At 42.8% G+C, this 26,158-nt stretch overlaps 1 protein-coding gene across 1 annotated transcript in view; it reads right to left on the bottom strand.

Moving 5' to 3' along the window:
- Positions 1-2,190: 2,190 nt before the first annotated feature.
- Positions 2,191-26,158, bottom strand: part of RFWD3 (ring finger and WD repeat domain 3) — a 43,367-nt gene continuing 19,399 nt past the window's right edge. The window contains exons 5-13 of the mRNA XM_025920702.2: positions 25,618-25,809; positions 25,430-25,521; positions 16,548-16,662; positions 15,824-16,052; positions 11,453-11,603; positions 9,681-9,857; positions 7,208-7,422; positions 6,356-6,567; positions 2,191-4,540 (exon numbers count right to left, since the gene is read on the bottom strand). Coding sequence (XP_025776487.2) covers positions 4,397-4,540; positions 6,356-6,567; positions 7,208-7,422; positions 9,681-9,857; positions 11,453-11,603; positions 15,824-16,052; positions 16,548-16,662; positions 25,430-25,521; positions 25,618-25,809 — 1,527 coding nt within the window. The 3' untranslated portion in view covers positions 2,191-4,396. The remainder of the gene's footprint in view (positions 4,541-6,355; positions 6,568-7,207; positions 7,423-9,680; positions 9,858-11,452; positions 11,604-15,823; positions 16,053-16,547; positions 16,663-25,429; positions 25,522-25,617; positions 25,810-26,158) is intronic.

Raw genomic sequence — 26,158 nt, 5'->3', positions numbered from 1 at the left:
ACTCATGTGAGCTGAGGGAAGGAGCATATTGTTTGCCTAGTGAAGCAGTGTCACTCTTGACAGTCAGGATACCATCCTCATGAGGCCAACTGGTGGCATGGTCAATTCTAGAGTTTCCACTGGGGTACAAGTCAGGTGTCAGCACTTCACAGGGCTTAAGCTTGCACAGCAATTTCTCCTCTCCTGTCCTCAACACCCTATAAGTTAGGCCCTCATTCCTTCCTACGTGGTCCTGGTTAATTTAACAATCAACTGTCTTTTTCGAAAGGCCCCAGATTCATATCCCCAGATATGACCTTTTGAGTGACAACCAATTTTCTACACCACGTGTAAGAGAAACGATTGAGCCACACCAACATCTCACAGCCCCACCATAGCTCAAGCCTAGGAATTGACCAGGACCCTTCTGGAAACACTGCTTTAACCTAGCGGTGGCATTTTAATCAGATGGCAGGGTCTTTATTCTGGGGAAGGTATTCCCTCCTTTATTTCAAGAACAAGTGGTCTGCCAAGCCCGCCACTTTCATGAACTCACAGTCCACCCAACTGTTGGCAACTCACACAGAGCTTAGCTTACAGAACAGAACCTCCAGGTCTTTTGACCCAATCATCTGCTAAGTCCTGAATTTCCTTTGTTTTCCTCTCAGAGGAGAACATTTCCTTTTAACCAAATCCAGATATTGTTAGTTTCGGACCACGTCCAGCCTGTAGGTGAGCCCTTCTGCTTATTGTAGCCATATACGGATAAAGCTAGTGTTACTTTTAGGGACTAGTGAGGTTCATGGCCATGGCAGCCCTCCTCACATCCCATCCCAACACCAGGCTCCTTATTTAGCCAGCCTTGCACCCTGCTTTCTAGAGCAAACACACAGCTCCACCACTGTTTTTCCCCCCTTCAGTTGACCTCTGTGATGAGCCCTGACCTGGGTGGTTCTAGCTATGTGTCTCGCCTCTTCCACTGGGCGGTGGTGCTCCCGGCCGCGGCACGCAGAAGAGGGTAAAGTATCAATGATAATATTCACGACTGTCTGCTTTATTTTCATTTTAAACGTAGGAGGAATAAGTTGTGGGGGAATCAGCCTAGGCTGCCCCGGAGACGGAGACGTCAAGAATGAAAGTGAACTTCCACCCAGGTTTCCCAAATCCTGCTTAGCTGTCAGTAAAGGACAGGATGTAAACATGAGGATATGAAAAATTTAATTACACGCCACCTACTGTCATTTTCCTTTAATAGGATTTTTAATTGTTGCTTCCCCTGTGAATTGGAAGAACTATACTTATTCTGCAACACTGCTTAAAATCAATACATTAGGAAGGGACTTTGTAAACTATAAAGGGATAAATAAACAGAAGCAATTGTTACCAACACGCAGAAGTTGACTCATTAAAATACAAGGACATACAAATGTCTGTTTCCAGAATTTCATTTGACAGCCAGTCACCGAGATGGGAGACAAGAGTACCGTGGAAGAGAAAATAATGGCGTTTGGTTTCTTAGGAATGCGGGGGTTACTCCCAGGACCTCTGTCATCCGCTGTTGGAGCACCAGGCTCCGTGACAACAGCAAGCCTATACCTATGGATCTGGTCCTCCTGGAATCGAGTATACTCCGTTTGCTGTTCAGCTGGAAAACATCTTCAGCCTTTCCAACCTAATCCCGGAACCGTGATTTGTGGCAACAGAAATACCTCAACTAAACGCAAAAAAAAGACGCTGAGGCAAGAGGCCAGAACTGTGCCGAGCAGGAACCCAGAGTCCACGCTTGCCCAGGGCTGCTGCCGCTGACCGAAAGAAATAAAAGGGTAAATCCTCTCTTGCGCTCCCTTCCCCCACACTACAGTTTTCTGGATTCAAAGTAAGTAACAAGAAGCCAGCAGGAGTCTGCGAAGTGTAGTTTCCAAGATTAAGCCCTTTGGATCTGCAAGCAAACAAATAACCAGTGTGGGTAAGTTAAGAAGCAAACACACAGCTTCCCATTAACAACAGTAGAACAGAATTGCCAGTTAAACCACCGCAACCACCTCATCAATTTAAAGAAGATGTTTACTTCAGATCCAGGGACCATCCTGTGAAATTCAGACCCAGTTCCACATGAAATGAAGAAATCTATCAGGCTGAGACTGTACCGCTCGCCCAAGAGGCAGACAAGTTCCTGCCCCTGGCAGTCAGAGAGGCAAAAGACGCCAGCAGTTGGTACACATAGCAAATGCTTTATTTTCATATTAACATTAAAACATAAAGCACAAACATTAAAACACAGAACATGAACAGAGATCCCACTGCCCTGTTTGTCACAGCAGGCACAAGGATATATGCCAATAAGATATTTGGAGTCTGCTTAACTCCAAACCCTCATATGGGAAACCTCCCTTAGAGACAGGGGGGAGGGAACATGTCGGGGCAGAGCCTGCTGAAGCACAGGAGACCAGAGCCTGGGACTACATGATCTCCTGCTGGATGAGGGATGCAAGGGTAGGATGGCTGGGGGCAAGGTCTTTTCTTTTAAAGAAACCAGTTGAAGTTACATAAATTTCTCTCTAAAATGTCCAAATTTACTGGAGGAATGCAAGAATTGGCAAGACATGAGATTCACCCAACTTCCCTCGTAGTTAAGTCCCTTGGTTCCTCTGCGTGGCGGAATCAATCAGCATCCGCCTTGGTCAAATCCTAACCCTACCGTGGGATTTGTCTCTGCCAAAGACAAAGGCAGCCAGGGCCAACTGCATCCTCTCTGATGACCTGCTGAAACCAGATGAGTCCTGCTTTTTAATCCAAATCCCTTTCTGCCACTGATGCTCTAGGTCTGGGCCGTCATTCTGAATCATCAACATATTGAAAGGAGTATCTCCTCTGAGAAAAGGGGGCTCTTTCCCAGGCTCTGGAAACTGGCTTTTTGAAAGATGTCCTAAAACAGAAGGAGGCCACTCTTTAGAAGGCACAACAGGAACTTGAAACTCTGGGGATATCTGTGGCAATAACCCTCTGCTGGTGAGAAATGCTGGAAACCGCTCAGGAGTTGTCGGTCAGAACTATTTTAAAATAAAAATAATAACGCTTCTAGAGCAATTATTTAAAAAAGTCACACTGTTGGCCATCCTACTTCCAAGAACGGGGCACTGACCGCCCACACCCTGAGGCGCGTTCTATTGTAGACTGCGGTTTAGCAGAGCAGCCGTAGGCGAGGCAAACAGATACAAACGGAAGCCTTTCCCCCTACTGGAGAAAAGTGAAGTTCGCAATGTTGGACAATCCATGGCTGGAACAAAAGCTGATGGGCTTCTCCCTGCAATCTGCACAGGTCTCCAACCACTCTTATCTTCCTGAGAATATTTCACTGACAAGAGTCTTTAAAAAGGCTAGAAGGGAGGCTTATCAGAGGAAGCTGAAGTCACACACCAGTTTCACATGCGGAAGGCTTTAGCTTCTGTTCCCAGCAGTGGTCTCAGCAGCTTCTCTTTTGCAAGCCTGTCTTGCTTAGCCCCTCTCCCTTGACCTCTTTTACGGGGAGAGAATCAAACAAGAGCTGTGACGTGTTGCTCATGTTTTCCTAGTAAGACGGAAAAGGAGGGGTCTTCAGAGCACTGGTTTATGTAAAATCAATCCGGAGGTCCTCAGACAGCAAGAAAAAAGGAGGCTTCCCCACTGCTCAAACAACCGGTCTCTTCTCTCGGCTCCCACGATGTGATGAACCTAATGTACTCAGCATTCCGAAAGGGTCCACAGCGCATCAGCTGCCTCCATCACTGGGCCTGCCAATATCCCAGCACCGCACACCTGGAATGTATCTGTTGCTGCCACAAAGTAGACCAGATGCGCTCGACCTCACACTTCTGCGGGGATGAGACCAAGTTGCTGAAAGGCTGTCAACACGCAAGGTCAGAAATGGATCAAATTCTTCACCAGGTCGTACACTGCCCTCTTGTGTTCAACTGAAGACTCTTCTGCATCCACGCAACATGGAGATGGTCAGTCTCTTCTGGGACGTTAGCATCCGTTCCTGAGTTTGAGTGACAAGACCACTTAGGTGGGTGTCACACCCTCCAGAAAATGCTTGCTGCACACTCGTTCTAAATGACTGCTGGGAGGATACTCTCTGAGGTCCAGTAGAATGTCTGATCGGAAATACAGATTCTCAACAGATTCATGAAGGCTTTGAGCACAAGACAATGATAATGTAGATGCAATTACCAATCACGTATTCTTTGGATGGACACCGCAAATACGCAGTCTGTAGTGTTTCAGTGACCTGGCCTCTTAGAATCACATTAATCCAAAGGAACCATGATCCCAGAAGTTCTAGGCCACAGACAGTAAGCAGAGATCTTGCTCAGGGCTGTTACGTGCTAGCAAACATTTAACATTCACCAGCAGCATGCCTGACAAGTTCCAGACACAGTCACTCCCACCGATACATGTGGACCATCTTCTCTGTTAAGGTAGCCAAGTAGCTGTTGTGGTTCACCTCAAAAGGGCAGATGTCCAAGACGGGCTGATCGGCCTGCAGTTCCTGTAGCAACGAGCCACTGCCAGCATCCCACAGCTAAAGAAGACAGACAGAGTTCAGGGTCAGGAGTCATTCAATTGAGCTGGGGGACTTGCTTGCTCTATTGCTATATTGCTATACAATATAGCGGTTCCACAGCTCCGTACAACACCCGTTGCTCACCACGAGTGCACTCCTTAATATCATCGGACAACTTTGAAAGGGCTGCAGAGAGAGCGCTGCCAGGGGAGTACGACAGACTGTTCTCAACCTTCACAAAGCCAGGACACACAACATCAGGCGTGGGCTCTGCCACTGTGATCAGCAATGAGTCTACCTCTGAAAAGCAAGCCCAGCATTCAGCTCTTCCATCAAGGTGCCAGCAACTCTTCTAGGCACAGAACACTCAGCAAGACAGAAAGTCCCTTTCTCAGCCCTCATGAAATCTATCTAATAACTAGCGCTTTCTTTTCCTTTTCAAAAACTTTTTGTTATGAAAAAATTATTTTTTTTTAACATTTATTTATTTTTGAGAGACAGAGCACAAGTTGGGGAGGGGCAGAGAGAGAATGAGACCGAGAATGCAAAGCAGGCTCCAGGCTCTGAGCTGTCAGCACAGTTCGAACTCACGAACTGTGAGTCGGATGCCCAACCGACTGAGACCCCCAGGCGCCCCTGTTATGAAAAAAAATTTTAGGGGGCACCAGGGTGGCTCAGTCGGTTACGTATTCGACTTCAGCCCAGGCCATGATCTCACAGCTCGTGAGTTCGCGCCCTGTGTCGGGCTCTATGCTGACAGCTCAGAGCCTGGAGCCGGCTTTGGATTCTGTGTCTCCCTCTCTCTCTGCCTCTCCCCTCTCGTGCTCTGCCTCTCACTCTCTCAGAAATAAATGTTAAAAAAATTAAAAAAAAAATTTTAATATAAAGCATAGTAGTACAACAAATTAAGCTTTCACCATATCTGCTTTACTGATTCTATTGTTTTCTTTACTGACTTCATATCATTTTACCCTTAATCTATAGTGTTATCCAGTATGGTGGCCACTAGCCACATAAAGCTATTTAAATTAAAAATGAAAAAAAAAATTAAAAAAAATTAAAGTCTTCATTCACACTAATCACATTTCAAGAGCTCATGTGGCTAGCACAACTGTATTGGTCAGCAATGCTCCAAAGCTTGATTACATTTAGGTTCAAGGGCATCTCATAAAAGGCGCTATGTACTTCCTATCTTCTTACATCAAGAGGCAAATTGGGGTGCCTGGGTGGCTGAGTTGGTTAAGCATCTGATTGTTGATTTTGGCTCAAGTCTGATCTTGTAGTTTGTGAATAACTTGAGCCCCACGTTAGGTTCCTTGCTGACAACATGGAGCCTGCGTTGGATTCTCTCTCTCTCCCCCTCCACTGCTCACACACGTGCGCTCTCTCAAAATAAATTTAAGAGGCGAATTATTTTTTGTTAACCCACTTACAGTGATGTCGATCACTGTGTTCAGGTTATAAAAGACTGACCCATCCACTCTACAATCCCCCATCAATCATTCATCTTTTGGTGATGAAACTGTTGCCTGAAACAATTGTTTTATAGGAGTTTCAGTAGTTCCTTAATTTTTGTTTTAAAGGTTCACAAGACGGCCCATGGGATACTACAGCTCATATAAAAAAGAATGAGGCGAATCTACAGATATTGAAGTGGAAAGATATCCAAGCTAGGAAGCTAAATGGGAAAAGAGCAAATTACAGAGTGTGTCTCAAGCGTGCCTGGTGTAAAAACAAGCAATCGTACATATACACATACACAGATGTGTGCAATCAAGGAGAACGTCGGTTTTTCGCTTTACATACTTCTGTATAAAAAAATAATAGGCTCACCAGGGCAGAATTTGATGCTTCATCCCCAGTACACACCAGGATGCTGCCATCACTCTCCGGGTTTTGGAAAATGGCACTTTTGGTCAGTAGTTTGCAAGAGGGTCCCCCAAGGAATGTTTGCACAGGATGGCAGGAACAGACCAGCTCTCCAGCATCGTCCAGCGTGGAGGACATCTCCATCAGCACACTTCGTAAAGTGCTGTGATTTTTATCTACGGGACAGAGGAGTCAGTGTTGCTCCGTGGGGATGATCCCAGGAAATTAATGAAGATCCTGAACCTCACACGATTACAAACTACTGAGTGGAAGAGCCACAGTTTATTAGATCATCAAGAGTAGCTACAAAGCAAACAAAGCAACAAGAACAAAATAATACAGCACAAATGAAATTCCGAACCGCAGGCTAGGATAAAGCAAGTTATCTACAATAGACTTTTGCCTATGAGGGAAACAATTCTTGGCATAAGCTATCCTTTTTAGTAAAATCACTGTATCCTTCCGCCCCCTGCCTCGGTTTTTATCTTCCTTCAGGGCAGGCGGATGACACGAAACTGCGCTGAGGGGGATGCCCTGGCCTCAGGGGCAGGACTCTTCATTCCATTACTAAGTCACAGGGGCTCCTAAAGGGGCTAACTCGCTCCAGGGAGTACCTGGCAGAATTTGCCCTGTCACATAAGCGAGGGGTAGAGGCGGCATCTATGGAGGAACGTGGAGCCACTAGCCTCAATATAGTAGCAAGAGCTGTTAGCCTGCGAGGGGCTCTCCGGTGCCACCTGAAGGGCAGGGCAAGCTCTCCCCTCCTCCCCTGAACCGACTTGCTCCCAAACAGAACAAGGACGTCCCAGCACTCACCAGGCCTGTAGGTCACAAGACAATGCCGGGTGCTGCTCTCCGTCTGAAAGTCTACGCAACCCCCTGGCTCTATGGGCAGCACATGAGGACAATGAGAAAAGCCCATCTTTAGCTCCCAGAAGGAAGCGTTCTCTAAGGTTCCAGCCAACACGCCACCATAAGGAAATGCAGCCGAGGCAGCTCTGGGTATGTATGACAGGGAGACCAGTGGGCATCTGAAGGGAAAGAAAGGAAACGATGTGTCACATTCCAATACTTGTACTACTCCAGACTCCACTAGCAGGAGCCCTCAAGGACACTTCCACCTCTACAGAAGAGGTTAAAGACCTTCTGGGGCACCTGGGTGGCTCGGTTGATTAAGCATTCGACTTCAGCTCAGGTCACGGTCTCACAGTTTGTGGGTTTGAGCCCCATACCCGGCTCTGTGCTGACAGCTCAGAGCCTGGAGCCTGCTTCAGATTCTGTGTCTCCCTCTCTGTCTCTCCCCAGCTCGTGCTCTGTCTCGGTCTCTCAAAAATTACCGTTCAAAAAACAAAAAAAAGACCCTCTTTGGGTCACTATCCTTTGACATCTGGTAAAATCTACCAACCCATACTGCAGAAACTTTAAAAGAGTACACATATAATCTTTGGCATCTAATTTCAGAGGAGATGTCGCATATTCTAAAATTAGTTTTTAAAAATGACTAGGGGGGCACCTGGGTGGCTCAGTCAGTTAAGTGTCTCACTTCGGCACAGGTCATGATCTTGTGGTTCATGAGATTGAGCCCTGCATTGGGCTCTGTGCTGACAAGCTCAGAGCCTGGAGCGGCCTTCAGAGTCTGTGTCTCCCTCTCTCTCTGCTCCTCCCTCACTAGTGATTCCTCTCTCCCATCTCACTCTCTCTCAAAGAATAAACATTAAAAAAATTTTTTAAATTAAAAAAAAAAGGACTAGGAAATTTAATACTACAAAGTCACAGTTACAAGAGAGCTTGACCAGTGTGAAGTTTCTAGAAATGGGGTTAGATGTGTACACAAGGAAAGTCAGAAAGGAAATGCAGCTTATACATCTAATAGTCTCCAAGATGCAGTTGACAGACCCTTCAATTAAAATACAGCCTGAAGCAAAAACAGGGGCACCTGGGTGGCACAGTCGGTTAAGCTGCCGACTTCAGCCAGGTCACGATCTCGCGGTCCGTGAGTTCGAGCCCCGCGTCGGGCTCTGGGCTGATGGCTCAGAGCCTGGAGCCTGTTTCCGATTCTGTGTCTCCCTCTCTCTCTGCCCCTCGCCCGTTCATGCTCTGTCTCTCTCTGTCCCAAAAATAAATAAACGTTGAAAAAAAAAAAAAAACAGCCTGAAGCAAAAACATTTTTTTTAGATTTGTGTAAGTAATCTCTACACCCAATGTGGAGCTTGAACTCATGACCATGATATCAAGAGTCACATGCTCTTCTGACTGAGCCAGCCAGGCACCCCTGAAAAAACTACATTTTAATTCAGAAACAGGACGGTTTCATTAGAAATGTTCTAAATCTCTTTCTGCAAGCACATGACCAGGAATGTGTGCCAAGAATTCTCTCAGAAGTGTCAGCCGGTAGACTATGTTCCTGTGAACTTTGTTTCTGCTGAAGTTGCCCAAGTGGTCGCTGTGCCTGCTTTCTTTCATTGCCCCGTCATGTCACAATGAAGCAAACTAAAACAGAAATGAACACTGCATACAACTATTCTTTCCTTGCCATTTGCTCTATTCGATTGCCTACTCTCGAGCAGATCTCTCCACATCAGTGGCAGTTACCATGCTTGCCTGCAGTTCACACTTCTAGAAGTTTACATCAAGTCATCTTCAGGCCTACAGACCACATAACTGAAGCATGATTCTACCCCACTCAAATGAAAAGACCTCAAAGTGTTGAGCCTAGGTTTTCGTAACCAGTTACTACTATGGTGATATCTTCTGAAGAGTCACAGTGGTGCTGGTGACCAGCCATCCTCAGAATCCGGGCTGACTTTATAAACCTCCCAAGTTTGTAAATGGTTATAAAGGATAAATCATAGTAATTGGTATCTTTAGACCAAGTTGGTTTAGCTGGAGATAAGGGAAGTTTTAAATCTTTTTTTTTATAGGCCTACCTCTTACTGATCTCTTCCTGTGTGTTAGACATGTGGCCATTAAAGCAAGTCTGTGTAACAGGCCAAGAATTGAGACCAAGGAGTTTGGTTTTGAACGCAGATCTGACTTCATTTTGCCACGCTGGGGGAGGAGCGACTGTATGAACCTGGCTATACTTGGTACCAGGGCTTTCTACTGTGTAGAAATACCACGATCACATGCTCTAAGGATCTTAGTGATTCCCAAGTGACAACACCTCACTGGACTCAGGAGAACTGCCCTCTGAGGAATTCTGATCAACCGTGAAACACACTCAGAAGACAGGATTCATACAACGGTCCAAGAGAAAGCTGCTACAGGGGAAAAGTAAGTGGCTACCCACCTGGCTTTCTGGGGTACTAACTCCTGGATGTGACAGCTCGTGTTTCGAAGGTCATACACCAGAATTGAACCATTGACCAATCCAGCATAGATGTGATTACTTTCATCAAGACACCAGCAGCAGCTCCAGACAGGACGTCCAGCGTTGTAAGTCTGGACCACTGTATTTGTCTCCAGGCTGTGGCGATAGAAGACTTTTACAACCATGTGTTAAGGAAATCAATTATAAAACAAAGATGTAAAGACTATCACTGAAATGATAATCCCTTAAGAACACACCCCCACACCCAAACTATTTGGGATTTCCAATTTCCTCTAGGGACTGCCCAGGTAATCCCTTTTAATTCCAAAATATTTATTTTGGGGGTTACAGGTTTTCTTCTTGAAATGTAAGGAGATCAAAGAGATATTTAAACAGTACATTCCCTACTCTACCCCTATTTTCTATAATTACTATTATGCAAGGGGCGCCTGGGTGGCGCAGTCGGTTAAGCGTCCGACTTCAACCAGGTCACGATCTCACGGTCCGTGAGTTCGAGCCCCGCGTCGGGCTCTGGGCTGATGGCTCAGAGCCTGGAGCCTGTTTCCGATTCTGTGTCTCCCTCTCTCTCTGCCCCTCGCCCGTTCATGCTCTGTCTCTCTCTGTCCCAAAAATAAATAAACGTTGAAAAAAAAAAAAAAATTAAAAAAAAAATTACTATTATGCAAGTAATCAATATTCAATGCTGAAAAAATTAGAATATACCTATGAGAAAAATAAAAACTAATAATCTAACCACCCAGAGGTAGTCATTAATAACACTTTGGTATTTAACCTGCCCTTTGCATCTATTTTTTAACACGACTAGAGAAAAAAATCATAACCTATATATACATATAAAACATAATGCTACATGGAGTTTTGGGGCAAATTAAGCTGAAGCATTCTTGAAAAGTAAAGAGGCTGGGGCGCCTGGGTGGCGCAGTCAGTTAAGCGTCCGACTTCAGCCAGGTCACGATCTCGCGGTCCGTGAATTTGAGCCCCGCGTCGGGCTCTGGGCTGATGGCTCAGAGCCTGGAGCCTGTTTCTGATTCTGTGTCTCCCTCTCTCTCTGCCCCTCCCCCGTTCATGCTCTGTCTCTCTGTCCCAAAAATAAATAAACGTTGAAAAAAAAAAAATTAAAAAAAAGTCAAGAGGCTTCTCAGGTCTGACAGTGCTATCATGATGTTCCTCAGATTTAACTGCAGAATAGGAAGCCAACTATCAGACATCTGATCAGAACTACTTTCTAAAAGATGAAGGCACTAAGTACATCCCATCTGGTTCACAGCAGTCACATGAAAGATGAAATATCGTGACTGAGGGTTACTGATGAGAGAAGTCATGGCACCCCAGGACAGTGAGTTCCTGGTGAGCATTTCTGTTAGGCAGAATGGTCCTCGTAACAGACCAGCAACAAGCAGTTCCAAGCTGGTTTGGTAACTCCATGGTGCCAGGTACCAAGGCTCCTTCCACGTTGTCATTCGACCATCTCTAGCGTGTTACTCTCATCTGCGCGGCTTAAGATGCATTTTGTAACGTAAGTAATTTTAAAACATAACGTTGTACATAACATTTATGATGTCGCATCTACTTTGATGAGCAGCACATTTTATATTCAATGAAACTGGATCTCAGAAGACAATGCCTTAGACCAAAAAATGCAAGCTAAGGCCATCTTAATACAGATACTAATTTCTACGCTGTTTAACACTAAACAGCCCAGGCCCCACCGTCCTCCCTAAAGCACTCACCTGGTCAGTTTAATAGTGCTGTCTAGGGAAGCAGAGAGCAGTAGGCCTTTGGGCTGATTGCTGAAAGCCAGTCCACGGATCTGTTTGCTATGCATGGGAATGTACTGACTGCTTTGCATGTTGGCAGTACTCAACATCTTAACACCAAAGCCTGCCAAAGACAAGAGAGTGTGAAATAGATCACCGAAAGTCAATTCAAGGCAAAGCAAACGACCTTTTCAAGTAGCTCCTTCGTTCACCTTTCCTGGCATATAAATCCCTGGAAAACAGCTGGTCAAACAAACAAAAAAATTCCCCAGGGTTATAATTATTTTAAAAAGCATATTCTACTCCAAATGCCCAGCAACAGGTGAATGGATAAACCACTATGTGAACATGTACACAGAACAGAATGCTACCCAGTAATAAAAGGAAATGAAATATTGATATACATATTAATACGGACGAATCTCCAAAACTTTATGCTGGAAGAAGCCAGACAAAAAAGAACAATGCTGCATGATTATGTTTAAGTTAAATTCTGGAAAATGCAAACTAATATATAGTGACAGAGAGTAGATCAGTGGCTGCCTGGGAATGGGGAGAGGAGGGAGGGGCAGGTGGGAGATGGATTATAAAAGGGCACGAGAAAACTTTGGGGCAATAGATATGTTCATTATCTTGATTACGGGGATAGTTTCAAGGGTGTATACATAACTCACCCAACTGTATACTTTCAATATGTGCAATTTATTGTATGTCAGTCATACTTCAATAAAGCTATTAGCACAGAGACTATTCTACTTGAACCACAGACACTGAAGATGTAGAAGAGAAGGAACAATAAAGAATGAACACAGGTAATCTCTATATCAGGTGGTTAAGATATGCTACATTTGTTTGAATGGAATAAAAACAGATGACACTTCAAGTATTCTAATTAATTTGTGTCCTTCCAGAAAGGGAAAAAAATCCCCCCCAAACTTGTCCTTGATAGGTCCTTAAAAAGTCATGTTACTGTTCTCTTACTAGGCTATGTAAATATATTATATTTGTTTTTACTAAGTATCCATTATTATCCAAGTTATCCACAAACAGGATTTGTCAAATCCTAGATTCAGGACAGCCTCGAGTCATACCTCAGCTTCTCCAGGGAACCAAGTGGGAAAAGTTTATTGTGTTCTCTGCTGAAACAGAATTAGGACAGCCAGAGAGACAAACAGAGAAACCACAGGCTTTAAATCAACAAGGGAACACGAATATTGGCCTAGTTAATGATCAAGAGAAGCAAGGAGAAATTAGCACCAACAGGCTATCAAGAAGAGCTAGCTGTACACTGTGGAATACGTGCATTAGAAAAAAGGAACCGGGGCGCCTGGGTGGCTCAGTTGGTTGGGCGGCCGACTACAGCTCAGGTCATGATCTCGTGGTCTGTGAGTTCGAGCCCCATGTCGGGCTCTGTGCTGACAGCTTGGGGCCTGGAGCCTGCTTCAGATTTTTTGTATCCCTCTCTCTCTGCCCCTTCCCTGCTTGCTCTCTGTCTCTGTCTCAAAAATAACCATTAAAAAAAAAAAAAAAAAAAAGGAACTGGGTGGCTGAGTCAGTTAAGCGTCTAACTTGTGACTTCGGCTCAGGTCTCACGGTTCCCGAGATCATTTGTGAGATCAAGTCCCATGCACTGACAGCATGCAGCCTGCTTAAGATTCTCTCTCACTCCCTCTCTCTCTGCCCCTCCCCTTCTTGTGAGCTCTCTCTCAAAATAGATAAACTTTAAATAAACAAACAAGAAAAAAGGAATGGGGTCTCCTGAAGGCTCAGCCTCACAAACCATGAGACCATGACCTGAACTGAAATCAAGAGTTGGACGCTTAACCAACTGAGCCACCGAGGCATCCCTGAGCTTCCAACTCTTGATTTTTGGCTCAGATCATGACCTAACGGTTGTGGGACTGAGCCCCACATTGAGCTCCGCGACAGCGTGGAGTCTGCTTCGGATTCTCTCTCTCTGTCCCTCTTCCTTGCTCGTGAGCTCTCTCTAAAATTTAAAAATAAATATTTTCCCAATTTGGTGAATCTTACTAAAAATGTGGATGGGATACAGAAACATTATAAACAGTCCTTTTATGTTCTCCTCAAAAGGACTTTCTCTCAACTCACAGCTATAAGTGATTAGAAAAATATATAATAATCTAGGAATTCTACTCCAAATCCTGATTATACCTAAGTTTGGAGGGACAGAGTTTTGAAGCATTTGAACGGAATGTTTAAGTGAGTAAACAGGAAATCAGGCTAAAGCAAAAAGACCTGACAGCTGGAGGAAATCATATGCTGAAGATCATGGAAAGAAACATCTATAACCATCAGGAATAATTTAATTGAGCATGTGAGGAGATTTGTTTTTCAACCTTAAGACAATCTAAAATTTGGGGCACCTGGGTGGCTCAGTCAGTTGAGCCACCGACTTCACCTCAAATCATGATCTCACAGTTTGTGAGTTCAAGCCCCACATCGGGCTCTGTGCTGACAGCTCTGAGCCTGGAGCCTGCTTTGGATTCTGGGTCTCCCTCACTCCCTGCCCCTCCCCGGCTCATGCTGTCTCTGTCTCAGAAATGAACATTAAATAAAATTAAAAAAAAAAAAAAAAAAAGACAATCTAAAATTAATCTTAAAAAAGCACAAAATTTGAGAAAATTTAGTATTAATGTATTATTATCAATACTAATCTATGTATTTCCAAATTCTTTTATTTGGAATTTGTCAATTTAACACTACTGAACATAAGTATTAAATCTCATTTCAACTTGAATTAGCCCTTGGGATATTATTTTAAAAAAGAATTCGAGGGGTGCCTCGGTGGCTAGTTGGTTAAGCATCCCACTCCTGATTCTGGCTCAGGGAATAATCTCACGGTTCATGAGATCGAGCCCTGTGTTGGGCTCTGCGATGACAGCACAGAGCCTGCTTGGGATTCTCTCTCTCTCTCTCTCTCTCTCTCTCTCTCTCTCTCTCTCCCCCTCCCTCCCCACTCTCTCTCAAAATAAATAAATAAACATTAAAAAAAAATTATTAAAAAAATATTCCTAGTCTAGGGATGCCTGGCTGGCTCAGTTGGTAGAGCATGCGACTCTTGATCTCAACGTTCTAAGTCTCAGCCCCATGTTGAGTGTACAGATAACATTTTATTTTATTGATTTAAAGTTTATTTAGAGGAAGAGAGAGAGCGTGTGCACATGAGCAGGGGAGGCACAGAGAGAGACGGAGAGAGAGAATCCCAAGCAGGCCCCGCGCTGTCATCACAGAGCCCAACACAGGGCTCGATCTCACGAATCATGAGATCATTACCTGAGCAAGAATCAGGAGTGGGACACTTGACTGAATGAGCTACTCAGGCACCCACCCTCCTTTTTTTTATTTCAGAGAGAGAGAGAGAGAGAGAGAGGTAGAGAGGTAGAGAGATAGAGAGAGAGAGAGAGAGAGAGAGAGCAAGCAGGCGTGCACATGAGCAGGGGACAGGGGCAGAGGGAAAGAGAGAGAGACTCTTAGGCAGGTCCCACACTGAGCATGGAACCTGACACGGGGATCATGACCTGAGCAAAAAATCAATCAAGACCAGAGCAAAAATCAACAGTCGGACACTGAACCGACTGAGCCACCCAGGGACCCCAAGATAACTCAAAAAAACTAATACCTTAAAAAAAAAAAAAATCCAGTGTAAAATGAATCTGTGACAAGGGCAACTGGGCAGCTCAGTCGATTGAGCATCCAACTTCAGCTCGGGTCATGATCTCACGGTTTCCGAGTTCGAGCCCCACATCGGGCTTGTTGCTGTCAGCCTGTCAGTGCAAAGTCCGCTTTGGGTCCTGTTTCCCGCTCTCTGCCCCCCACCCCCAAACTTACGTTCTCTCTCTCTCTCTCTCAAAAAATTAAACATTAAAAAAAAAAAAAAAATCTGTGACCTTATTTATTAAAAAAATTTTTTTTGCCCCTAAGTAATATCTCTACACCCAACATGGGGCTCAAACGTAAGTCACATGCTCTACCAAGTGAGCCAGCGAGGTGCCTCCACGGGGCATACAGGGAGTGCTGTCCTTCTCCTTGGCCTACACTAGTAACCCACACTTCCAAGAGCCCCATCTTCCTCTTACTTTATCACAGTTATTGGCATTTCTGAGCTCTTGGTGAACAAATCTACAGGATGAAGCCAACACTTTGGCCAGACACTAAAGATACCTTTGCAGTACCTCAGAGGACCTGCATTAACAGACTAGGAAAGGTGATCTGGTGGGCCAGGGTCAGTGTTCACCCACTAGTGAGTCCTGGATTCTCCAAAAAGAGAGAGAAATAATTGAAGTCCAATAACGAACATGAACGCTGAGGATCTGGATGGTTCACCTGGCAGGAAGGAGGACTGAGGAGAAGGCTGTGACACCACCAGGCAGCTCAGAGTGTCACAGTATGTCATGATTCGGCAGTTTCCTGTCTGAGACACCGTGAAGGTCTTCTGGAAACGGTACTTGTGCTGGCACTGGCTGGAGGGCAGGCAGCTCAGGAAACGTGCCTGGGAGCCCCCGGGTTGCTGTGAAATCTGATCCCGATGCTGCACAAGAAGTTTTTGCAAATCCTAAAGTGAAAAAGATTTTGTAAATGTGCAGCCTTTTCATTTGATATTCCCCTCATACACAATTCCTTGATTTAATATGGGATGTTTTCTCCATTATATGAAACCGCTGACATGAATCCTAGAGGACTGATGCGGTTTTCACAGTATTTCAACCAGCAACTGAACTAAGGAGAGCACAGATCATAAAATAGTAGAGTTCAAAGTCTTTAATGGTCATTTTGTCTAAACCCATCATTTTAGGGGTAGATTCAGGGAGGTAAAAATGACTTAGGGTTCAAATTATCAGCTAGCTGACTAATGTTTTAAAAGTTCAAATTGCAGAATTCACCCTCAAGTGTGCACGCTGCCCTAATCAAGAATGAAAGACTTGTTCTTGTTTATTTTCTGAAAAGCTAGATAGATCCTTCTTTGTATCTGAGAGGAACGGAAATCCAATTTAGATTCCTCTTCCGTTTTTATCCCGAAAGCTCTCTGGATGAGAAAGGGTAAACCTACCTGGACACGACTATGAAGCTTAGCGCACTCATCAGTGAGGACTTGAAGTTGGAGCCGGCACTGTGCCGATTCTAACTCGGCCTGCTTCCTTAGCATCTGCTCCTTTAGTAAGGAACTAGAAGGGGAAGCCAACAACAGGGGGAGATTAGAAAGGCGGCAAAAGACCTCCCATCAAGATGTCAGATTAACTTCATGCTCTGATATACACACTTTGCTGTAAATATGTCGCGATGGTGAATATGAATGTAACCAAAGAGAAAGCTCTCACATCCAGAAACACTACAGAAAAGTAGCATGCAGGGCCGAACTCTTGAATCACTGAGGTTCAGTGTTAAGGAAGGCAGTGAGGACCAGGAGTTTGGCTCTTACCATGGAATGAGACTAAAAATGCAAAAATGCCAAATGAGGGAACACAGCCAAGCTTATCGCTTGAGTTAGGGCCAAAAGAGTAAAATGGCATGTTAAAAGACCACAAAGTTATCTGCTGGATTAAAAGAAAATAATAAGCTGCCAGCTGTTCATCAGATACTGAAATTAAGTAATATTACAAAAATGAGGCTGAAGTTAAAAAGACAGAAAGTATATACCTGGAAAATACTAAGATCGTTTAGAATTCAACAGCGTGAATAGGTATAAAGAGGAATGATACATAAGGAAAAAAATACATTCACCAAGAACAAAAATAAATTTGTATGTACCTAAAGACACTTTCAAAATATGAAATGCAAAAAAAAAATATTTCCACTCCAACAAGATAGGATAGAAAAAAGATGAAAGCTGGAAAGGAAGGGATAAAGCTGCCCAACTTATCTTCACGGAAAATTCAAGAGAAGTCACAAATTATTAGAGCTCAGCAAGGCGCTGGAATTAAGATCAAGAAAATTAGATTGGGGCACCTGGCTGGCTCAGTAGGAGTAGCATGTGTCTCTTAATCTCGGGGTCGTGAGTTCGGGCCCCATGTTGGGTATAGAGATTACTAAAAAAATAGACTTAAGAAAACAAAGAAATTTAGATCAAGTATTTCCCATATGCCAGATAACTGATTAGTAAATGTAATACAAAAAAATTCATTCACAACAGCAAGTCTAACAATAACAACCTAGGAATACAGTGAAAGGTCATGCCATGACCTTTATGAAGCAAAGTACACTAGTAGAAGGCACAAGAAAACAGCGAATAAGCAGAAGGATATTATAGAATGCTCATGGCTGGAAAGACTCAAAATCATGAAGATGGAACTTCTCAAAAATTTAATGCAATTTCAATCAAGATTTCAAAAGTTTCCTTTGAAATCTTGATTGAAATTACATTAAATGGAACTCAGCCAACTAATTTTAAAATTAATACGGAAGAGCAAAGTGCCAAGAATAGCAAAGTCAATTTGAAGAACAAGGTGGGGGGACGTATTTTAAAGCTACAACCTGGGAATACTGGGGTGAGAATTAACAAAGAGACCACAGAACCTAAGAGTAGTTCGTTTATATACAGAAACTTAATCTAGCGTAGAGGTAGCAATGAAAACTTACACAGGAAGAACATATTACTTAATAATTACACTACAACAACTGGCTATCTGTAAAACGAGATTTAAGAAATATTCAAAACCTATGTAAAAAGCAAAAAATTTAAAGACCTTTAGATGATGTTACGTCTTTAAGACTTTGAAGTACTAGAGACAAAAAAACCCACAAAACAAGTGATAAAGGACTGTGTTAAAATTAAAAACTCATGTTCAACCAAAGATACCATAAACAAATTAAAGAGACAAGCCCAGACTGGAGGCCTATATCTGCAATATACACAAGCAACAAAGCATCAGTACAGCTGACCCTGAACAACACGGGTTTGAGCCTTGCCAGTCCATTTACTGTGGATTTTTTTCAATACATACATTGGAAAACTTTTTGGAAATTTGGAACAATTTGAAAAAATTCACAGATAAACTGCGTAGCCCAGAAATATGGAAAAAATTAAAAGTTAGATATTATTGTAAGGATATAGTGTAGAATACATATAACATATAAAATATATGTTAACCCACTGTTTATGTTACCAGGGAGGTTTCTAGTTAACAGTAGGCTATTAATAAGTAGTTCAGCTTCGGGGGAGTTGAAAGTTATATGTGGATTTTCCACTGTGGGATGGGCTGGCACCTCCAACTCCTGGGTCAACTGTATAAGGAAAACACAAAAAACTATACAGATCAATAAGAAACAAGCAATGTATTTTGCTCAGTATCAATGAACAAATGATACAAGCAAAACTGAAAGAAGAGTATGTCCAACTTCGTTAATAACTTAGGAAATGCAGATTAAGTAAATACTATTTCACTTCATGAGACCATCAAAATTAAGTCTGATAATACAAAGCAGACAAAGTATGAAAAAATAAGAAATCTGGCTTCTGCTGGCGGGAATATATATATTGGGAAGAGCTTCTTGGAGGAACAATTTGACAGTATCTAGTAAAGCTGAAATTATATGTGACCTATGATAAAGTAATTCCATTTCTAGACCTAAGGAGACTATTGCCCATCTCTCTGCACCGTGGCTTATGTTAACAAAAACTGGAAACCACCTTAACTGTCCACAACTACAAAATATGGATAGGAAAATTCTAAATTAGAGAACTAGAAGACTATACAGAAGTTAAAATGAATAAGCTAGAGCTATACGAAGTTGGATATGTGCCCCAATCATAATACTAAACCAAAAAAACAAGTTACAGAGGAAAATCATAATCCAATAACATTTGTATAAAGTGTAAAAACTTCCTAAATCATACTATAATATGATTTATAACTCCTCTGAGGAAAGTGATGGAATTAAGGACATGTAGTTCACAAGGAAGCTTTTGCTCTATCTGTAATGATTTATTTATGTACTTAAGGCCTTAAACAAATATGGCAAGTTGTTAAGATCTGATAAAGTCAAGTACAAGGGTGCTCATTGAAGTCTCTATTTATTGGCATTTTCAAAATGTTCACATTTTCTAAAGAGGATAGGGGGCATACTGATTATGTGTAATCAGCAAGGTTTATTTTTAATTTTACTTCCAGTGTAGCTAACATACAGTGTTCTATTAATTTCAGGTGTGCAATATAGTGTTTCAACAACTCTATATATTACTCAGTGCTCCTCAAGGTAAGTGTACTCTTGGGGTGCTTGGGTGGCTCGGTAGGATGAGTGTCCAACTCTTGATGTCGACTCAGGTCATGATCCCAGGGTCGTGGGATCAAGTCCTGTGTCTGGCTCTGTGCTGAGCATGGAGCCTGCTTGGGATTTTCTCTCTCCCTTTGCCCCTCTTCCTAGATTGCGCACTTGCTCTCTTTCAAAAATAAATAAATAAATAATAACAACAACAGTAACTGTACTCTTAATCTCCATCACCTATTTCACCCATCACCTGCCTCTTCCCCCCCCCCCCCCCCAGCCCCCATCTCCCCTCTGGTAACCATGTGTTTGTTCTCTATAGTTAAGAGGCTGTTTTTTGGTTTGTCTTCCCCCCCCCCCCCCCTTTGTCTACTTGTTTCTCCAATTGCACATGAGTGAAATCATACGGTATTTGTCTTTCCCTGACTGGCTTACTTCACTTAGAATAATACTCTTTAGCTCCATCCATGTTGTTGTAAATGGCAAGATTTGGTATATATATACTACCTCTTCTTTCTCCGTTCATCTATTGATGGACACTTGGGCTGCTTCCACAGTTTGGCTATTGTACATAATGCTGCTCGAAACATAGGGGAGCATATATCCCTAAGAATTAGTGTTTTTGTAAACTATGGCTAAATACTCAGTAACGTGATGACTGGATTGTAGGATAGTTCTATTTTTAATTATTTGAGGCAACTTCCATACTGTCTTCCACAGTGGCTGCACCAGTTTGCATTCCCATCAACAGTGCACGATGGTTCCCTTTTCTCCACATCCTCGCCAACACCTACTGTTTCTTGTGGTTTTGATTTTAGCCAACAGGTGTGAGAGGATATCTCATTACAGTTTTGATTTGCATTTCCCTGATGAGTGACGTCCACCATTTTTCATGTGTCTGTTGGTCATGTGTACGTCTTCTTTGGAGAAATGTCTGGTCATGTCTTCTGCCCATTTTTAAATTGGATTCTTTGGGGGGGGTGTGTGTGTATTGATTTGTATAAATTCTTTATATATTTTGGATACTAACCCTTTATCAGATATGTGATTTGTGAATATTTTCTCCCATTCCATAGGTTGCCTTTTAGTTTTATTGGTTGTTTCCTTTGCTATGCAGAAGATTTTTATTTTGATGTGGTTCCAATAGCTTATTTTTGCTTTTGTTTACCTTGTCTCAGGAGATCTATCTAGAAAAATATTGCTACGGCTGATGGCAGAGTAATTAGTGCCTGTGTTCTCTTCTAGGATTTTTATGGTTTTAGCTCTCAAATTTAGGTCCTCCATCCATTTTGAGTTTATTCTTGTGTATGGTGTGACAAAGTGGTACAGTTTCATTCTTCTGCATGTAGGTGCCCAGTTTTCCCAATACTATTTGTTGAAGAAACGGTCTTTTTCTCATTGCGTATTCTTTTCTGCTTTCTCAAAGATTAATGGCCATATAATTGTGGGTTGATTTCTGGGCTTTCCAGTGTTCCAGTGACCCACGTGTCTATTTTTGTGCCAGTACCATACAGTTTTGACTACTACATCTTTGTGATATAACTTGAAGTCTGAACTGTGATGCTTTCAGGTTTATTTTTCTTTTCCCAAATTGCTTTGGCTATTCGGGGTCTTTTATCATTCCATACAAATTTTAGGACTGCTTGTTCTAGTTCTGCGAAAAATGCTGTTGGTATTTTGACAGGGATCACATTAAATGAGTACACTGCTTTGGGCAATATAGACATTTTAACAATATCTGTTCTTCCAGTCCACGAGCATGGAATGTCTTCCATTTCTTTGTGTCATCTTGAATTTCTTTCATCAATGTTTTATAGTTTTCAGAGTACAGGTCTTTCACCTCTTAAGTTTATTCCTAGGTTTTGGGGTTTTTTGGTGCAATTGTAAGTGGGACTGTTAATTTCTCCTTCTGCTGCTTCATCATTAGTATACAGAAATGCAACAGATTTCTGTACACTGATTTTTCATCCTGCCAATTGACTGAATTCATTTATCAGTTCTAGTAGTTTTTGGTGGCCTTTGGATTCTCTACATATAGTATCATGTCATCAGCAAACAGTGAAAGTTTTACTTCTTCCTTACCAATTTCGATGCCTTTTATTTTTATATTTTATTTCTCTTGTCTGATTGCTGTGGTGAGAATGGACATCCCGGTCTTGGTCCTGCCCTCAGGGAAAAAACTCTCAGTTTTTAAGGATGATGGGTTTTCCATATATCGCCTTTATTGTGTTGAGGTATGTTCCCTCTAAATCTACTTTGTTGAGGGTTTTTTTTATCATGAACGGATGTTGTACTTTGTCAAATGCTTTTTCTGCATCTACTGAAATGGCTATGCTTTTTATCCTTTCTCTGAGAAAATATATCACACTGGTTAATTTGTAAATAACAGATCACCCTTGTATCTCAGGAATAAATCCCACTTGATCATGGTTAAATTTTTTTTAAATGTATTATTGGATTTGGTTTGCTAATACTCTGTTGAGGATTTCTGTATCTATGTTCATCAGAGATATTAGTCTATAGTTCTCTCTCTCTCTCTCTTTTAGTTCTCTTTTTTTTGTGTGGTGTCTTTATCTGGTTTTGGTATTAGGGAGGCACTTGCCTCATAGAATGAATTTGGAAGTTTTCCTTCTTCTTCTATTTTTTGGAAAAGTTAGAAGAATAGTTATTAACTTTTCTTTAAACTTTGGTAGAATTCACCTGTAAAGCCAACTGGTCCTGGACGTTGGTTTGTCGGGAGTTTTCTGAGTAATCAGCAAAGTTGTTTTTTTTTTATGTTTTTTGTTTTGTTTTGTTTAATTTATTTTTGAGACAGAGAGAGACAGAGCATGAGCAGGGGAGGGGCAGAGACAGAGGGAGACACAGAATCCGAAGCAGGCTCCAGGCTCTGAGCGTCAGCAGAGATCCTATGCGGGGCTCAAACTCACAGACCGTGAGATCATGACCTGAGCTGAAGTCGGACGCTCAACCGACTGAGCCACCCAGGCGCCCCGCAAAGTTTTAAATACAATCATATATTAACTGCGACACCTACAAAGTAAGCTTTTTAAACAAAATTGCCCTCTCCACACAGCTACCATGTAAAAATGCTAAGTATTTGTTGGACCAAATACGAAAAAATAAGGAAGAAAATGAAAATCACCTGTAATTCCACTACTCAGTGCTACCTGTATTTTTTTTTCACTTTGCAAAAATATAATCACAATGTACTTTCACATGACAAAATATTATGTGCACTTTAACATCAGTTTAAATAAATGTGTAGAATTCTATCACATGAATATGCCAGAGTTTACTCAATCAGTTAAGTCTCTCAGTTTGGATTATTAACAATGCTTACATTTTTTTTTTTTTTTTTTAAGTTTCTTTTTGAGGGGGAAAGAGAGACAGAGCACATGAGTGGGGGAGGGGCAGAGAGAGCGACACACAGAATCTGAAGCAGGCTCCAGGCTCTGAGCTGTCAGCACAGAGCCCAAAATGGGGCTCGAATCCAGGGATAAGATCATGACCTGAGCCGAAGTCAGATGCTTAACAAACCAAGCCACCCAGGCCCCCTGGATTATTAACAATGTTTAAATGAAAAGTCTCATTAAATAAATCTTTGCACGCATTTCTTCACAAATTGTTTCTTTAGAATAAATGCCTGCAGATTTACTTTTGAAGGCTTTTAAAGCATAGTGCCAAAGGCCTCTAAAGAGTTGTGTTGGTGTACATTCTTACCAGCAGTGTTGTGAGAAAACCCAAGTCCCTACACTCTTTCAGTGGGGGGATATATATTTTTTTAATGTTCTTAAAGTTTATTTTAAGTAGTGTTATTACCAATTGTTCTTGGGCTTCCAAAATGCTGATAATTTCTTGTACTGCACTACACGTGCAAAGCTTCACTTAGGAATCTTCCATGGAGAGTGCTGCTGTAGGAGGGCTTAGGGACACGAACAAACAAACGGGGTAACAAATGGCAACACTTAAGCCGTGTGCCAGATCCTCTTTTCTGTTACTGCTTTGTTTAAAGTATCATTAAGCCTATTCTAGGGAAGAGGAGATTAAGACTTGGAGAATGTTCCAAGTGGTCATGAACTGTATACAAAAAGTAAGATGAGGAATTCCTGACTAAGGTATTTAGGAGCAGAGGCAGGCAGTAAATGTAATCCTTAGGGAAGAATCTGAATAAGCTACAAAAATTCCAGGGACTCACTCTGCTGGGGTCTGCCGCCCACACCAGGTGTGAGGTATTACTGGAGGGCTATAGGTTTCTCTATGACTTTTGATTTGGAGAGGGCTTAAGACACCATGGTCTTCTTCCCTGGGTCACGCTACTACAGGCTTAAGTGTCAGAGCTGATTCCAAGTTGGTGGGGATAGCTAAGTGCTCCTGCGGAAGGAGAAGTCACTCCATTCCTTCTGAATTTACCTGTTCTAATCTGCACATGGCACTCAGGCCCTGAAAGCAGAAACTTACAAGAGGTACAGGGCACAGAAGAAATGAGCGGCAGGTCTACCACCTGTCATCCTTCTTTCACCTTTCCCTTCTCCCACCCCGCCCCTCCTTATTTTAGACTAAGAGAGCGAGCGGGGGAGAGGGGCAGAGGGAAAAACAGAGCAAATCTTAAGTAGGCTCCATGTTCAGTGTGGAGCCCAATGCAGGGCTCGATCCCACGACCCTGGGATCATGACCTGAGCTGAAATCAAGACTGGGCTCAATTGGGGTGCCTGGGTGGCGCAGTTGGTTAAGCGTCCGACTTCAGCCAGGTCACGATCTCGCGGTCCGTGAGTTCGAGCCCCGCGTCAGGCTCTGGGCTGATGGCTCAGAGCCTGGAGCCTGTTTCCGATTCTGTGTCTCCCTCTCTCTCTGCCCCTCCCCCGTTCATGCTCTGTCTCTCTCTGTCCCAAAAATAAATAAAAAAAGTTGAAAAAAAAAAAAAAGACTGGGCTCAATTGAGCCACCCAGGTGCCCCTTCCCCCCGTTTCGAGGAAGGAGATTTTCATGATCCAGGTGTCAGTCTTCCCAGAATGAAAATATTATGTGATGAAACACTGGTTAATATTCCTTAGATTACAGGACAGAAACTTTACTTTAGCTGGCCAACTAAAATTGAAAACTAACGTTATCACTGAGAAATCCACTGGAAACTAATTTAGGCATGGCTGAATTGAGGGTCAGGAATCCATCTTCCTCCACTGCTTAGCTCTGCTTTCTTGTGCACTGACTTCATTTTTAGATAAGCTCCCCCTACCCTATAGTTGAGAAGGTTCATTCAGTGAACCTGGGGCCTATACTCACTGAGCTAGCTGAAGTTGGAATTAGTTGTTGCTCCGAAACCGCATTTTAAAAAAATGTTCATTTATTTTCAAAAGAGGGTGAGAGAGAGAGTGCAAATGGGGGAAGGCAGAGAGAGAGAGGTGGGGGGAGACAGAATCCAAAGCAGGCTCCAGGTTCTGAACTGTCAGCACAGAGCCTGACGCGGGGCTCAAACCCACAAACCACGAGATCATGACCTGAGCCGAAGTCGGACGCTTAGCTGACTGAGCCACCCAGGTGCCCCTCCAAAACATCAAGAACACATCATGTAGACCTCCCTCAGAAGACATCAGACGTATATTTATTAATCACAATGAGAGACAGATTGCCAGTGATCCCCAGTACGGTCCAAGTAAAGCCCGAGAACCACATTAAGTGTGACTCATACCTCCTTTTTCAGATTTGCCAGGTAGTCAGATTCTTGTCACCTACCTTTTCATTTGCTCATGTTCACTAGTGTCCAGAGCTCTCAGGGTTCGGGCATAAAGAACCACGATGTCACTGTGCTTGGCTTTCTTGTTGCACTAAAGAGCCCAACAAGACAAAGTTAGTGTGGTTCTAGGAACCCTGACCTAACATGCTGACTGTGCACATGAACAGTCCTTATGTACGGTTCTTACCTGAGGACATTTTCGTGTCTGTCCCTTGAGCCACTTAGAAATGCACTTATACCCAAAGAGGTGCCCACAGCGTAACGCTGAGAGTCGGTGATCCCCAGCATTGGTCCAAAGTTCCAAACATATTGTGCAAGTGTCCCCTTCTTCATCATCCATAGGAACAGAAGATGGAAGAGGACTGGTCTTCTGGGGAGACTGGACGGAAACCAGAATACATTCAAATTAGAGAGAATGCATATCGGTCTTGAAGAGGATGTGCGACTGTCACATCAACAAAACGACACAAAAACAATACAAACAAAACTGAAAACACCATAGCAAAGCTGCAACAGCTCGGAATCACTTGCCATTCTTTGTTAAAACGCAAGCTGGCCAAATGTTTCATAACAAGCCAGGAAAATACTACCATCCTTTCATCTTAGGAAATTCTTGGATATTTTTTTCATGCAAATGAAGAAAAGGAGCTATGTTTACAAAGATACAAAACAGAACAAAACAGACCTGGCAGTTACCCAGATAATCAACAACAGGGAATAGCAGGTTT

Source organism: Puma concolor, chromosome E2 (assembly GCF_028749965.1).
Source record: "Puma concolor isolate L17-30 chromosome E2, mPumCon1.1.hap2, whole genome shotgun sequence".
NCBI classification, from domain to species: Eukaryota; Metazoa; Chordata; class Mammalia; order Carnivora; family Felidae; genus Puma; species Puma concolor.
The sequence above is the reverse complement of the archived record's forward strand: the minus strand, read 5'-3'. Positions and strand labels throughout refer to the sequence as shown.